The sequence below is a fragment of the Phocoena sinus genome, chromosome 18 (assembly GCF_008692025.1).
Source record: "Phocoena sinus isolate mPhoSin1 chromosome 18, mPhoSin1.pri, whole genome shotgun sequence".
Lineage (NCBI taxonomy): Eukaryota > Metazoa > Chordata > Mammalia > Artiodactyla > Phocoenidae > Phocoena > Phocoena sinus.
In genome coordinates, this window is record NC_045780.1 from 16,148,168 (window position 1) to 16,163,282 (window position 15,115).

General features: G+C 41.6%; 1 protein-coding gene across 4 annotated transcripts in view; it reads right to left on the reverse strand.

The window, feature by feature from the left end:
- Positions 1–15,115, reverse strand: part of WDFY2 (WD repeat and FYVE domain containing 2) — a 177,944-nt gene that overhangs the window by 77,407 nt on the left and 85,422 nt on the right. For all 4 annotated transcript variants that reach the window (XM_032610857.1, XM_032610856.1, XM_032610855.1 and 1 more), the window contains one exon: positions 11,756–11,829. In XM_032610857.1, coding sequence (XP_032466748.1) covers positions 11,756–11,829 — 74 coding nt within the window. The remainder of the gene's footprint in view (positions 1–11,755; positions 11,830–15,115) is intronic.

A 15,115-nucleotide genomic window follows, 5' to 3' on the forward strand; every position in this document is an offset into this window, starting at 1 on the left:
GTTATGGAGAGTTTATACCCAGAGGAGTGGCCTAATTACACTAGAATTTTGGACATCTGATGGCAGAGTAGCCAGGGGCCGAGACAAGAGACAGGAGGACCAGTCTGGAGTTTATTGCAACAGTCCAAGCAAATGCTGCGGCAGACAGAAACCTGCAAAGTCCTCGTGAAAGGAGACAAAAGGGGAGAGTCCGGAAGCAGCTCTGAGATACTCAGGCCAGGGCAGTATTGCTGTGAGGTTTGGGGGAAAATTTGGATCTACTCTAACTCCTGTTTCTGGTTGGGTCTACTTGGTGATGCCATTTACTGAAGGAATAAGGAGAAAGAGCATATATTGGGGACAAGAGAATTATTTCTAGTTAGAATATGCTAAATCAGAGGTGTCCTGGAGACTCCCAGGTGGGAGGAATGCCAAGTAAGCAGCTGGAGTCTGAGTTCAGGTTCCGGAGGACAGAATGGGCCAGAGCCTTGAAAGCTGTCGGTGTAGGATAATTACAGGAGAAGATCACGAACAAAGAGTATACAGCACAAGGTAGAACCCTAGAGAGCACCAGGCATCTAAGGCTCTGCCAGAGAAGGAAGAGCCGGCGGGAAAGTCTGGAGAGAGCTCAGGGTTCACAGCACCCCACTAATTAACCAGCCACCACTCACCAAACAGCAGGCACCCTTCTAGGTCCTTTCTCTCCCATCCACGACAGATAAGCTTCAGGAGGAAAAACCTGCCCTATTGTTTTGACTGCTCTCCAACAGAGCAAACCAGTTGGCCCTGAGTGATTGCAGCCAATGGAAAAGCTGTGCTGTTTGTTCTATGTGGGAATACAGTTAGCAGTCTTTTTGCAACTGTGTAAATTGCTTCAGTGAGCTTATGGTCTAATACTGATGTTTTCTTCCTACACCAAATGAGTATTTATAAAAATGTAACATTTGCTGGTAACTGAGAGCAGAGTCATCCTCCCTCTCTAAGGAGGCGAAACTGGAGATGAGTTGATTGTGGCGCCTACTACATTCAAGATGTGGTGCTGGAGGAGCGGTAAATAAATGGGGAGGGGCATCCACTTTGGAAACAAAAACCCCTCTGGGTTACCACCGCCCTGAGTCAGCAGCATCCAACCACAGTGAAACTAAGAAACACAAGCCCAGCAGTGAACACCAGCACTGCACCCCAGGGACCAGGGCCTACCTAATGCTACTCGCCTCTCTGCTACCATAAGCTTCTAGCCGGCAAGGGGGTAGCCTGCTTCCAAGGCTCTCAGATTAAAGAGTAGGTGTAGTAACACCAGGTGGTGGCAATCCAGCAACCGTAGGGGCTATAAAAGAATAACTGCTTCCTTCACACATGTTGGCTCTAGTGAGTTCTCAAGCTTTATTGCAAAGGAATAAATGTCAGATGGTTCTTTTAATTTCTTAAAAAAATATATATTGTTTTAACATCTTTATTGGAGTATAACTGCTTTACAATGGTGTGTTAGTTTCTGCTGTATAACAAAGTGAATCAGCTATACGTATACATACATCCCCATATCTCCTCCCTCTTGCATCTCCCTCCCACACTCCCTATCCCACCCCTCTAGGTGGTCACAAAGTACCGAGTTGATCTCCCTGTGCTATGTGGCTGCTTCCCACTAGCTATCTATTTTACATTTGGTAGTGTATATATGTCCATGCCACTCTCTCACTTTGTCCCAGCTTACCCTTCCCCCTCCCTGTGTCCTCAAGTCCATTTTCTACATCTGCGTCTTTATTCCTGTCCTGTCCCTAGGTCCTTCAGAACCATTTTTTTTTTTAGATTCCATACATATGGGTTAGCATACGGTATTTGTTTTTCTCTTTCTGACATCACTCTGTAGGACAGTCTCTAGGTCCATCCACCTCACTACAAATGCTGCCCTCAGGGTACTCTGGGAGGAATGCCTTAAAGGTAATTGACATGGAAATGCCACCTCAGCCCCTCTGGGCTCTGAACCATCTACACGACAGTGACAGGAGAACCGTGGTCGGGCTCTATAGTCTGTATAAGAGATTAACTCAAAATAAAAACTAGCAAAATATGTGTGCACACAGAGAATATTATTCTCACACGTCTAGATGGAAATGGTTAATAGAAGATTTGTGATACAAGACCGATTCCTAGTGTTGAAAGAATACTTTGCAGGACCATAGATAGCTCTCTGGACATTCTGGCCTATAAAACTCAGATTCCCAAATGAACAGAAAGTGGTAGAGCTCTCGATGGCTGGTAACCCACTGGGGTTAGTCAGTCCCCTGGAGGACTCCAGTCAGTCCACTGGAGGAAGGGTGACTCTTGTGATGAAAAATTTGCTACATCCTCTCCAATCTTTAGGGTCCTCTCAAAGCTCAACCTTTTCCTGAGGGTGATGAATGGTAATAACTTGGATAATAAACTTTTTTTGCAGAAAAAAATAGCATTTGATAGCCCGTGTTTTACAAATCAGTGGTGAATTACTGTAATGATGCAGCAAAGATGGAAGACGGAACCAGAAATAAGTTGAAGCATCCTAAGGAGTGTTCCATCACTAAGACATTTCCTCCCCTGGTAACTGGCCTGCGAAAGCCACGTGACAGAGATTTTAACCAAAGCTTCCTAGTTCCTGCCAACGGAAGATGCTGCTGTTCCTGGTGACAATAATGTTGATAAGAAGCTAATGTTGATGGGGCGCTTGACGCATACCGGCACTGTCCTAAGAGCTTTATGTGTACGTCATACAATCCTCATCACAACCCTGTAAAATGGATACAATTATTATCCCTATTTTACAGTAAGGAAACTGGGGCACTGAGAGTAAAGCAACTAGCCCAGGGTGACACAACTTGTGGGTACACAACTGCGATCTGACTTTAGCAGTCTGATTTCAGACTTAACCTCTTACATATTGTCTTGACCTCTATATATTGTCAACCTGATAGACGATATCTATTCATTCACTCACTCATTAATTCATTCTATAAATATATGCAGAGCACTTCTAATTCATGGGCACTGCACTGGATGCTAGGAATGTAAGAGAGTCAAGTGGACATAGCTGCCGCCTTGAAGAGCTTACGCTGGATACATGCAATAATCAAATAATCACAGGAAAGACATAAAATACAAACTATGACAACTGCTACAGAGGAGGGGCGCTCAATGCTATGAACACTTATAATCTGGGGACACGAACTGCCGGAAGATCAGGGAAGACGTCCCCAAGGAAAGGAAAAGTAAACTGAGATCTGGAGGATGAGAGTTAAGTAGGCGAAGAGAAAGGAAGCACACTCCAGGCAGAGGCCCTGGGAACGGAGGGAACAAGGTGGGCATAAGGAACTGAGAGTGGCAGCTAAGACTGGAACTCAGGGAGGAAGGGCACTGCGGAAAGCACGGCTGTGGAGGACAGGACCAGACCCAGCAGGGTCACATAGGCCATGGGAAGAATTCTGGCCTGTGTGCTAAGAGCAAAGGGAAGCCTGAGAGAGGTCTGGCAGAGGATATGTCGAGATAAAATGTGTATTCTGAAAAGATCCTTCTATAGCTCCAATATGGAAAACAGAGTGGAAGAGGCAGCGCAGATGTGGGATGACCAGTGAAGGGGGCGGGGTCCGAGGAGACGACGGAGCAGGATAATGACAATGGTGGTGGTGGTGATGGTGACGATGACGATGATGATGATGAAGAGAGAGGGGAGCTGAGAGGTATTTAGGGGGCAAAAATCCATAAATAATGGACTGGACAGAGTTGAGGGTAAAGGAGGAAAGTAACTCCAAAGAGCCCTGGCTCGTGCCACAGGATGGTCAGTGGTTATAGTCACGTCAACAGGGAACACTGAGAAAGACCAGGGGAGGAAAAGACCAGGGGAGGAAAAGGAGTCTGATTTTAGACCTGATGAATTTGAGGTTCTTCTGAGACATTCAACAGAAAATACTAAGAGGGAAGTTGGAATTTCAGAGAAAAGGTCTGGACAAAGCTTAAAAGTTGAGAGTTATGATCACATGGGCAGCAAATGCAGCCATGACACTGGCGAGGCTGCCCAAAGAGAGGAGAAGCGGGGGCCTAGGAGGGCAAATGTTGAGAAACTCCAACACTGAACCAAAGCTGGTCCGAGGACATCCTGTGATGGAAACAGAGACAAAACAGCCAGGGAACAGGAGGAAAGCCAGCGGAGTACTGTGTCGTGGATAGACATGAAGGGAGTATTTCAGGAGGAAACAGCAGAGCTGAGTGCTGCTGGGAGGTCAAACATGATGAGGACCTAAACATGTCAGTGGTACAGATGCATGTGGAGAGCTTTTATAATCACAGCCAGAGCTGTTTGGACAGATTGATGGGACTGGAGGCCAGATGGCAGTGGTTTCAGTAAAGAGGGGAAGGAGGAAATGTAGACAGCAACTACAAACAAGTCTTTGGAGGGCTTCCCTGGTGGCGCAGTGGTTGAGAGTCCGCCTGGCGATGCAGGAGACACGGGTTCGTGCCCCGGTCCAGGAAGATCCCACATGCCGCGGAGCGGCTGGGCCCGTGAGCCATGGCCGCTGAGCCTGCGCGTCCGGAGCCTGTGCTCCGCAACGGGAGAGGCCACGACAGCGAGAGGCCCGCGTACCACAAAAAAAAAAAAAAAAAAAAAAAAAGCCAATGGGAAGGATCCAGGGGGAGGGAGAGATTATTAAGGAATAAGACAAAGGGAAAGTAACTTGGAACATAATACGCTCATCAATTCCTAGCTATTGCCTTTCTGAACCATAGATACACTGCTTGATGTGGCCAAGATAAGAAGATGACCACCAGAAGAATCTAAAAAAGAAAAGAGTGGATATATGTATATGTATAACTGATTCACTTTGCTGTACACCTGAAACTAACACAACATTGTAAATCAACTATACTCCAATAAAAAGAGGATGACCACCTTCTAAAATAGTAATACAGGGAGTTCCCTGGTGGTCCAGTGATTTAGTGACTCAGAGCTTTCACTGCTGTGGTCCAGGTTCAATCCCTGGTCGGGGAACTAAGATCCTGCAAGCTGCATGGCATGGCTAAAAAAATTTTTTAAATAAATAAAATAGTAATACAATGACACTAATGAGTCCATCCTTTGTGGCAGATACCTCCTGTAGATATTGTATAAATGATTTCAATCTACCACACACTCTACAGGATCTCCTTAGCACCCAGTTTAAAATATAGGGCAATCTGGGTGTTCCTACCAGTATTCATGCTACAGAATCGGTCTAAAAGGGCGATCAAGAGGTTCTTCAAAAATTCATAATTGTAATGGAGGTGCCACAAAATAACTGGCAGCCAAAGAAAGCCCTTGGCATATGCATTCAGTACTACTTGACCAGGTTTTTAGATAACATTCAGGTACTGAACAAAAGACAACAGGGCTACCTATACAATGACACAATTGGAAGAGACAGGCTTGTCCTTGAGAGGTTCTGAGAAGGTTGGTGACCCACACAAATACTGAAGGGACAACAGCTCCCATGATCGCAGTGTTTTCTTTGACAAAACCACCTTCAATGAATTATACTGTATGAATAAACAGTAAGCAGCTGGCATGTCAGCGCTCAGGGATTCTTGTTCTGCTAAGCAGAAAAAAAGATATATCTATATATATATGTAGATATTTAATATTGACATATAAATATTTATACATATTTAAGTTTACTATAACTTATTAGCACAAGCTCAGAAGAGAATGGCCACCTAACAGTCTATAAAAGGAACTCCCCACACTAGAAAGCCCAGGGCCATAGATTGATGAAATGACTCAGAAATGATGGTCTTTTGTGGTAGAAACCATGGGAGAATGAGACAATCATAAGCTAGTGTAAGTACTGAGATTATGTAAGAGTTTAAAAGGAAGCCCTACAGATTCCAGGTCCACATTTCTCTGAACACAGGGCCTCTTGAAACTGTCTTCAAATCCAGCCTCCGTTGACTTCATGGTTAGGCTACTTTTCACGTATGGTACCACATTAGAAATCCTGGGAGGCAGGGAAATTCCAGAAGCAACATCAATTCTTCTCTAAGTACAAAACCTGAAATGTGCCATGATTGTTGACAAACAGGAGCCAGTCGGCTATAGCACTGTTGTCTCCGAGCCAATCAAGGTGAAGGTTTTAACAGGACTTTCCCTCCAGCAGGAGTGGTCCGACTGTACAGTCAGCTTGGGTACAGCTGAAGTGCTTTATTCATAAGTTACTTCTCTTCACTGCAGAACGTGACCTCACCATTTGGGTTCAGTCCCTGTAGGCTCATTATAACCCATAGCAATAAGCAACTCATCCAAACCACCTTGTTACATTAAAGGCTCAAATTCTTTAAAAAATATTTTTTTTAGCAATGGCCAGATGCATGGAATAACACAAGCTTCCAATTCATTAGTGACCATCCTAGGGCAATTCCTTGCAACTCGGTTGTCCTAGTTGTGTGAAGAAATCAGCCTGGTGTGATAAGAAAATCTGTCCAGTGATCAAGGAAGTCCTAGTTCTGCCACCACTACCTTGACACGTGACCTACCTAATATATGTCACTTAATCTAGGGGAAGGTGGCATTAGATAGAAGAATTAAGGTCTCCCTTTCAATTTTAATCTTTTCCTATCTCCCCCTCTTTTAATAACTTTAGGTACCTCTTCCCAAAGGCATCATTTTACACATTCACAAAATGGTTTCCTAATCAATCGGTAGGACACTGTTAGGGAAATTCTGTAGATACAATATTATTACCAGTTGTACTGAGTTGAATAGTGTCCTCCCAAAATTCATGTCCACACGGAACCTCAGAATATGACTTTATTTGGAACTAAGGTCTCCGCAGATGTAATTAGTTAAAATGAGATCATACTGGATTAGGGTGAGTCCTTCATCCAGTGATTTATAAGAAGGCCATGTGAAGACAAAGAGACACAGAGAGGAAACCAATGTGAAGATGTAGGCGGGGACCAGAGTGACACATCTACAAGGAAAGGAACTCCAAGGATTTCCATCAGTCCCACAAACGTTCAGGAACACATAACGTTTCTACTTAGGTTTTTTAGTTGCTTTCTTCATGTATCTGTGTTATTAATTTCAGGAAGCAGCGTATGGACATCAAAATCTTCTACACGCCCAAACCGGTCATTTAAACACACGATGCACTCTGTAAATGCACACAATAACACTCAACTGTTGAGAGTAATTTTATCCTGCTGGTTAAGTGCCCAACTTTGGTTGTAGCATCTTGATGATGGGAGCTGAAATGCCTTCTCTCCTTCCTTTAATACAACTTTTACAAAACATCTATAGTGGTCCAGGACACAACACTGAAGCATACATGGTCTCTGCCTTCATGTAGTTGACAGTCTAGTGAAAGAGACAGACCCATAAACAAATGAGGCAACAGGAAGGATGGAAAGCCTTTAACAGAGGCAGGAGTGGCTCCTGGCCAGCAGCATGGGGTGAGAAGAAAGCCCAGGCTTCAAGACACACAGAGTCCCTAGCTTTGCTGAGAGCTGCTTCCTGGCTAAGTGAGCTGGAGAAGCTCGTGAACTCTCTAGGCCTTAGTCTCCTTATCCGAAAAATGTGAGTAATACCACCTACATCATAGAATTACTGTGAAGCTGGAATGAGGGGATGTATGTAAAGCAGAGTGCCTGGTACATAGTAGATGCTCAATAAAGGTTTATTCTCTTTCCTCTTTCATTCCCTTGAATAAACTATATGAACTCTAAGAATATAATAACCACAAGAACTACCAAAACAGTAACAACAAAGCCATACATGGTCAATATCATTTATTTTTATACAATAACCTCTATCCTGAGTGCTAACCATTATACACAGCAATTGTTTCCTCTCATCCCAATCAAACTTCCCATAACACATGTATGAGAGTAATCTACAAAGAACAGAGATTTTATCATTTGGGGCCTTGTTCGAAAAATCTTCAGTGACTATGCATTTATCTTAGCAAGATTTTAATAAAAATTTTGGCACCCTAAGAGTTGTGATGAAGAAGAAAAAATATATTTATAAAGATGAGTATCTTTTTTTTTTCCCCATGCCATTCATTTTGCCTGAAATACCTTTCCTTCCTATCTTTAGCTAATCAAATCCTAGCTCACATCCAGTCTCCATGGAGCTGCCCCAGACCATTCTCTCCTACTCTTATCTGACCTCATTGCCTTGCCAACATCACACTCACTGGGGTGCTGCTACTTTTGCTGTTATTTTTTTACTATGTGTTAGGTATTTCATAACTTCATTTTTCATTTTGCCCCAACTGAGTAAGTTCTCTGAGACCGGGAGCCACATGTTAGAATTGAGCATAATCTTCTTCACACAGTTGATATTTATATATTTGTTGGTTGGCTAGAATATATGAGTCATTATGACAGAAAAATCTAAAGTCCTGCTTCAGTATGAATAGCAGTTAGCACAATCTGACTTCTGTCAACATTGAAACAGAAGGCATTTCTGAAAACTCAAACTCAGGATGAATTAAATTATTGGCATACCTTCTTCCCCTATGGAAGCTAATTCCATTGTGAAAAACATTTTGAATAGCAAAAGAACTGTACCAATAAACTGTTTCAGAAGTTCAGCAGGTACTTATTACAAGCAGCTACATTAATAATAATGGTGTTTATACTTTAGTCAACAACTTATTCAACAAATTATTCACTGAGCCCCTAATATGCACAAGGTACCACACTAAGATCCACTGAGAGAGGAGATGAATAAAAGACTGGCCAGTTCCTTAATACTCAACAATTTAATGGAGGAGACAGACTTGAAAACTTTTTACAAAACAGGTTAAATAAGCAATGTGATATAACTAACCTATTGAGTACTGTGTGTGATTAATTTTAATTTTACTTGGGAGGTCTCAGGACCCACCTGTCGAAAGGAAGGAAGGAAGGAAGGAAAAGAGAGAGAGAGAGAACGAAAAGATAACATGTGAACAAGACCTTGAGAGATAATCGGGACTGTAGACCAAGATGGCAGAAGTGGGTTCTGGGCTACATGATCAGAAAGAACAAAAGTTATAGACATGAAAATATACCACCTTCATTTTTGCTTCTCTCAGTAGGTGATCCAACTTGCTACTTCACGAGAAAAATAAAAGGTCATTCCTCCCTTACATCTCAATACTGTCTCTTTCTTTCCCTACCTTAAAAATTGAAAGTCTCCCCATTCTTTCCCAAAGCTAAATTCTTGAAATCGTCCTGGACCCTGTTGCTGCTCATCTACTATCATATCTTGTTCTAGCACTCACCCTCTCTCTCCCCACTTCCTTCTGTGGCCAAACTTCTGAAAGAGTGGTCTGCATTTGTTACCTCTACTTCATCTTTAATACAGTACTCAGTGACACAAGGTTAACTGCCTCTTAAATCTCTTTTATTCAGTAAAATAAAGTGAAATAAGGATTTACTTTCCAATATCCTCCTTTCTGTGTTTCAAAATAAGTTAACCAATAGTATTTCTTCCAAAATGTATTTGCTATATTCAAGGAGCAGAAAACTTACAGTCTCTGGAAAGGATTTCTCACATCCAGAAAGTAAACTATTAAACAGCTGAGACTCTGTATAAGCATTTTCAGTAAAGAACCAGTTACTTTTGTAGTGATCAATGAGAATTCGGAACCTTAAACACCCTGTTCTTTCACTGTATCGTTCCCTAACACAGAGCTCTTTACAATTCTTCAGATGAGAATAGGTAGGTTATACAACTCATCTTCTTCAGCAACGTAGACGAAATACTTCTAAGGAAATTATTTCATACAAGCCAGGTCCTTAATCTTTTTTAGAAGATCGGGTAACACCGAGCTGACACACCTGGAGAATCCGGTTCCTGATTTAAGTCCTGATTCTCTGGCACTTTCATTTACTAAAGGAATCATGGCTAAGATGCCCCTCTTCTTATTTACAATAAAAGCCAGAACTCTCCATAACTTACTTCACTCTCAACTTGCCTTCAAAGCCAAATGTATCGGTATCCACTAACCCCTCATACTGATTTCAAAAATACAGAGAATCACCTATATGCTATATACACATAAGGCTTTCTGCGGACAGTGAGTGTTACACATACTAGTGCACGAACTGCTGGGCAATAAATGGATCTCAGCTTATTTTTTCAGATTTTCCTTTGCGGTGAAACTTCAATTCATTGAACAATCCAGTTATCTCCCCTTATCTTTTAAAAACAAGTTTATCGTACGTACACCCCACTTATTAAAAATGGCTCTCCTTAAAGAAGACAAAGATCTGTATCGTGATCTTCTCTTCCGTCCTCCTAAGGTGCAGGTTTTACAGATCTACAATGCATTAGATCTTATAGGACTTCCATAAATATTTGTCAATGGACTGATTTATATGTAACAATATTGTTAAAAAATTTCCATAAAGATCACCAAACAAGTGTTTTGACTAAAGATCAAATAGCAAATGTCAGGCCCACCTCTTCAGACCCCTCAGGGGGGTTGGGTAAAGACTAGAAATGGAGACCCACATTCCATGTGCCTAAATACATAAAAGTTATAAATCAAGTTAAACTATTAAATACGGTCTCTTCCTCCAATCTTGACAAATATACCTTCAACCACCTGGAGGCACAGGTACAAAGTTAGAATTTTTAGACCTCTTGAAGTTCCACACCACAGTGTGGTGACACGGGAGGGCCAGCCCACACCCCCTTTCCCATTCCCAGCTCTATCGACAACTTGAGGGGCCTTGCCCACACGTGCGGACACCTACTCACCTCAAACCATTGCCCCTGGGGCACCCTTCAGGCTAAGGGTACATTTATTAGTTTTATCCTCCTCTGGATGGACCCAGGGAACAGGCCCATGCAGGCCCTAGAAGCAGGCCCTAAGCTGTCTGGGAGCAGAAAATTCCAGAGTCAGGTACCCAGAGCATGGAGGTGGGTAGAGTGAGGGCTTAGGCTGGGCACATGCCCCTGGCCCCTCAGATCCCTCATCCTGTGGGGAGGTGTGGCCAGAGGAGGGTCCTCTAATTCCTAGGTCCCAAAGCAGGGTCTCTAAAGGCAATACTGGACAATATACCAAAATGGAGAATTTACCAGATCAGCTGTCTTACTAGTTAATATACTAGTTGAAAATTAATATGCAAAAACATGATTAAGTAGTAAAACCTGAAATTCCAGTCTCTGATCACTTCAGTTCCTTCAAGATCTATAACCGAAGGGTCTACTATTTATCTGGATCTACCCGACAGACTAAATCTAGATTCTCTGCTTTCTTAACAAATTTGTACAAATTGACAGAATTCTATTCACCTACTAGAGGGCGTTAAGAAGACAGCAAAGAGCAGAACGAGGAAGGACGACAACGTCAAGTATCAAAGACGAGATCAGACACGCAGGTCCAAGAGAGCCATTTCCCTTGTGTTCTGTCACTTGCGTGGGGAATCGTGTGACACCGCGATTAACCATCTTATCAAAGTCACTAGCATCACAGCTTGCTCTCGCCAACCCGCAGATCATGTAGTTCACTCTGTGGCCTGGTAATGCCCCTACTATTCCAGCTGCTGTGAACGTGTAAGCCAAGCTGAATCTCGTCGGCATTTAAGCTGAGACTGATGATAGCTCTCCCTGCACCTCACCAGAATTTGCTGCACTGCAATTTCCACTTAACTTAGCAAGAAAATTAATTTGTTAATTTGAAGAAAAAAACCTAATAAATAATTCTCATCACAATACACATATACATACTCCACAGGAAGGGAAGTATTTCAACTGAAAATCTTATTTATGTGTACTTACTGAGATTGTACCATTGTCTAGACCTATGGACAGTCTTCTTGTTTCCGGGTTAAAAGACATGCATGAACATGGAGCTGAAAGAAATGAACATGTTGATGAAATTAACAAAACGATGATTCTCACGGATTCAGGAGTGACTAGCTCAAAGTGTATGACTATTTTTTTCCCACAATTTCCTGACAAACAGTTCATTTAACTCCCACTCACCGAAAAATAAAAACAGTAATTTTACAACTAACCCCTAGTTTCTCAGTTATCCTTTTAATGAATATAACAAATAAGATATTCTCAAACTGGATAAGTTCCAAGGGGCATGGTCTCGGCTGTTCTGTATCAAGTCTAAATTTGCTTTGACTAGATTAACAATATTTTGTGCTGCATAGGCCTTCTGTCACCAATCTATCTCTTCCAAGCAAACCCTATCTTTAATGGAAATAACCGATTTTTTCTGAACTAAGGAAACGAAAGAAAGCTCTTATTACCCCCTCGCCCCCCACCCCACCAAGTACAGAAATCTATTTTTTAATTCAGAACTGCTTTGGGTCACGTGAACTAACAGAAGTCTTTTACTGTCAGTACTCAAGGCATATGCTGGAGGCTGCCAATTGGAAAAAGACGGAGGCTTTGCCTCAATCTAAAAGAGAACTAACTCGACACAGGGCCAGGCTCCAGAGGAAAGAAATCAGGTGAGTCAGTTTACCCAGTCCTGGACAGGGTCTCCCAGTTCTGCAGGACTGACTTCCTGAGTACCACCAAGCCTGAGTAAACGAAACGTGCTTGGAAGCCACGAGGGGCCAAGTCAGCTTCCGGTTACCAGCTTTCTCTGTCTATGCTTGTTCATCAGAATGGGGGCCTTTCGACAACTTATTCTATACTGAAATAGTGTTCTAAAGGCCTCAACATAACTTTTAAATTTCTCCCCGCGTCTTCACGGTAGCGCTGTAGGTCATGAACTACCCATCATCAAAATCATAATCGGCATCAAATGTTTTTATTCTCACTTTTCAGTTATGATTAGATGTCTTACCCAAGGTCACACAGGAAAAAAAAGCTGGAGGAGGTTCAAAGACATAATTCAAACACACAGTCCTATATTCAAATACCCAACTTAGGTTATCTTTATAAAAGAACTTCAAGTTCTGCTAACAGAGCCACTTGATAAACACATCACTTGGTAACATTTTTTTGATTCTCTATAAAAGGCCGCTGAACGACCACAACTACAAAATCTTCTAAACTGCATAAGTACTTTTTTCTAATTTTCAAACACGATATATTTAGAAAATAGAAATACGTAAAAAATAAAAGTACTTTTTTCTAATTTTCAAACACGATATATTTAGAAAATAGAAATACGTAAAAAATAATCGCCCCCCCCCCCCCCCCACTGCAAACTTCCACCAGTACAGCAGAATATCTTCTTCTGGTTTAGCCACAAATTTAAACTAGATTCCCAAAAGAACACTGCTGGAAAAAAAGCAATCAAACGATATTTAACGCACTGCCCTAAGAAAGCCAGTCTTACTTGCCTTTGGCCTATAAACTATGTTGGCAAAATCTCTACACAGATGCTACGGCACCAGGTCTCGTAATCCCATAACATGTGTGCGGGATTAAAATTTAATGATTTCATGGAAAACTATCATGTTAGCAGAAAAAAGCAAAAGAAAAAAATACACTGATTATGGTACTACATAAAGTACATACACACATAAAAATATACCTGGAAAAACTAAACACAGTTCTTGTGTTTGAGATTATTCCTATAACATTGTCTTCACTTATTATTTTGCTACGCCTGTTAAAAATTTTAAATATCTAACAATTTATTAAGATATAAGCATGAGTGTATGAAGCAAAACTTGACTGCAGCCCAAATGGCTACACATAGTCGAGAAAAATCTTATCACTTAGCTGCCTGCCTGGCCACATAAAAGTATTTGCTATATGATTTACTCCAAAGTTCCTATCTGGTTATATAATTAGAAAACCCACTGATCTTTGAATGTGATTTAAAAGACTTTTTTACAATACTGCACAGGCTACCCTTAAATCATCATTGCTATTTCTTTATTTCTTATTTTTCCCCCATTTACTAAATTTCTTGTTATTATTCAACGAAAATTTAGAATGCTTACTATGTTCAAGACATGTGATGCAATGATATATAAGGTACTATAGCTGTCATCAGGAATTTATAGATTGTGACACCAACTATATACAGGACCTATAATATAAAACTTGTCCCCAATGTCACCTCCTTAGTCCACATCACTTTATACTGATAGTAAGAAACGCCACCAGAATTCAAAAGGAAAGACTTTTCCTATAAAGAACCATAAACAAAAGAAGTTTTAACAGAAATTCTGTGGTTGCAGAACCCGTATGCTTGAACCCAGATGGTTATAGACAGGGGATTGCCAGAGACAGACAGCATTACCTCCCAGGTGCCCCCAAAGGTACAAACATCCCTTCAAAGAGGCATTATGGTAAAACACCAAGCAACCCTGCGTGTGTGCGTGCGTGCGTGTGTGTGTAAAGACTTTTGGTAGGTGAGTCTTATGATGGTCCTCAAACCATTTCCCAACTGTGACACTCCCATAGGAAGAGGCCTTGCATTGGTTACCCAAAGGCCCCGCAAGGCCAAGGAGGAAAGAAATGAATTGAAAGAAATACTAATGCCCACATTTGTTGTTATAGTAAATGTCTTTCCTTTGGGATGTTGGGGGAGTAGATAAATTGACACAGAGATCCTTCTAACTTCAACTCACCGGAAATTAATGAAAAAAGCAACCTCTGAAAGACCAGTGCTATGGCCCATACAAAATAAGCGCCTATCCATCCATGCAAGAAAGTATCAAAGGGCAAAACTGTCTGGCAAAGCATAATAAGACACAGTAAAGTAATGGTAATTATGACCAAATGGTAATGGGAATCCTTTGGAAGGAAGAATAAGGTAGGAAACAAACAAAATATGATTTAAACACAATATTTATAGCCAGGTTGCAAAGATGTGATGTTTCCCAAAGAAGAATTCAGCTTTAAATGCTATAACGCTAATAATTAGTTAGTCGAAGAAGAAATAATTGGGTGTCTCTGATGGCTAAAAGTTCAGGTCAGAGATGAACTTGGCTGAGAGGCTGTTCTATCCTTCCACCTTAAAACCGCATTCTCCACAAGCTGAGCACAGTGGCCAACCAGGACTACAAAATTACAATGCAGCTCCCCTCTACGGACTCCTCTATCAAAACTGCATCCCAAAACTCTAGATGAAATACATTTCATCTAGAAATGAGAGAAGAATTCTCATTTTCCAAGCTATCTGATCGAGATTTGCCATCTCTCTTCTGTCTCAGACTG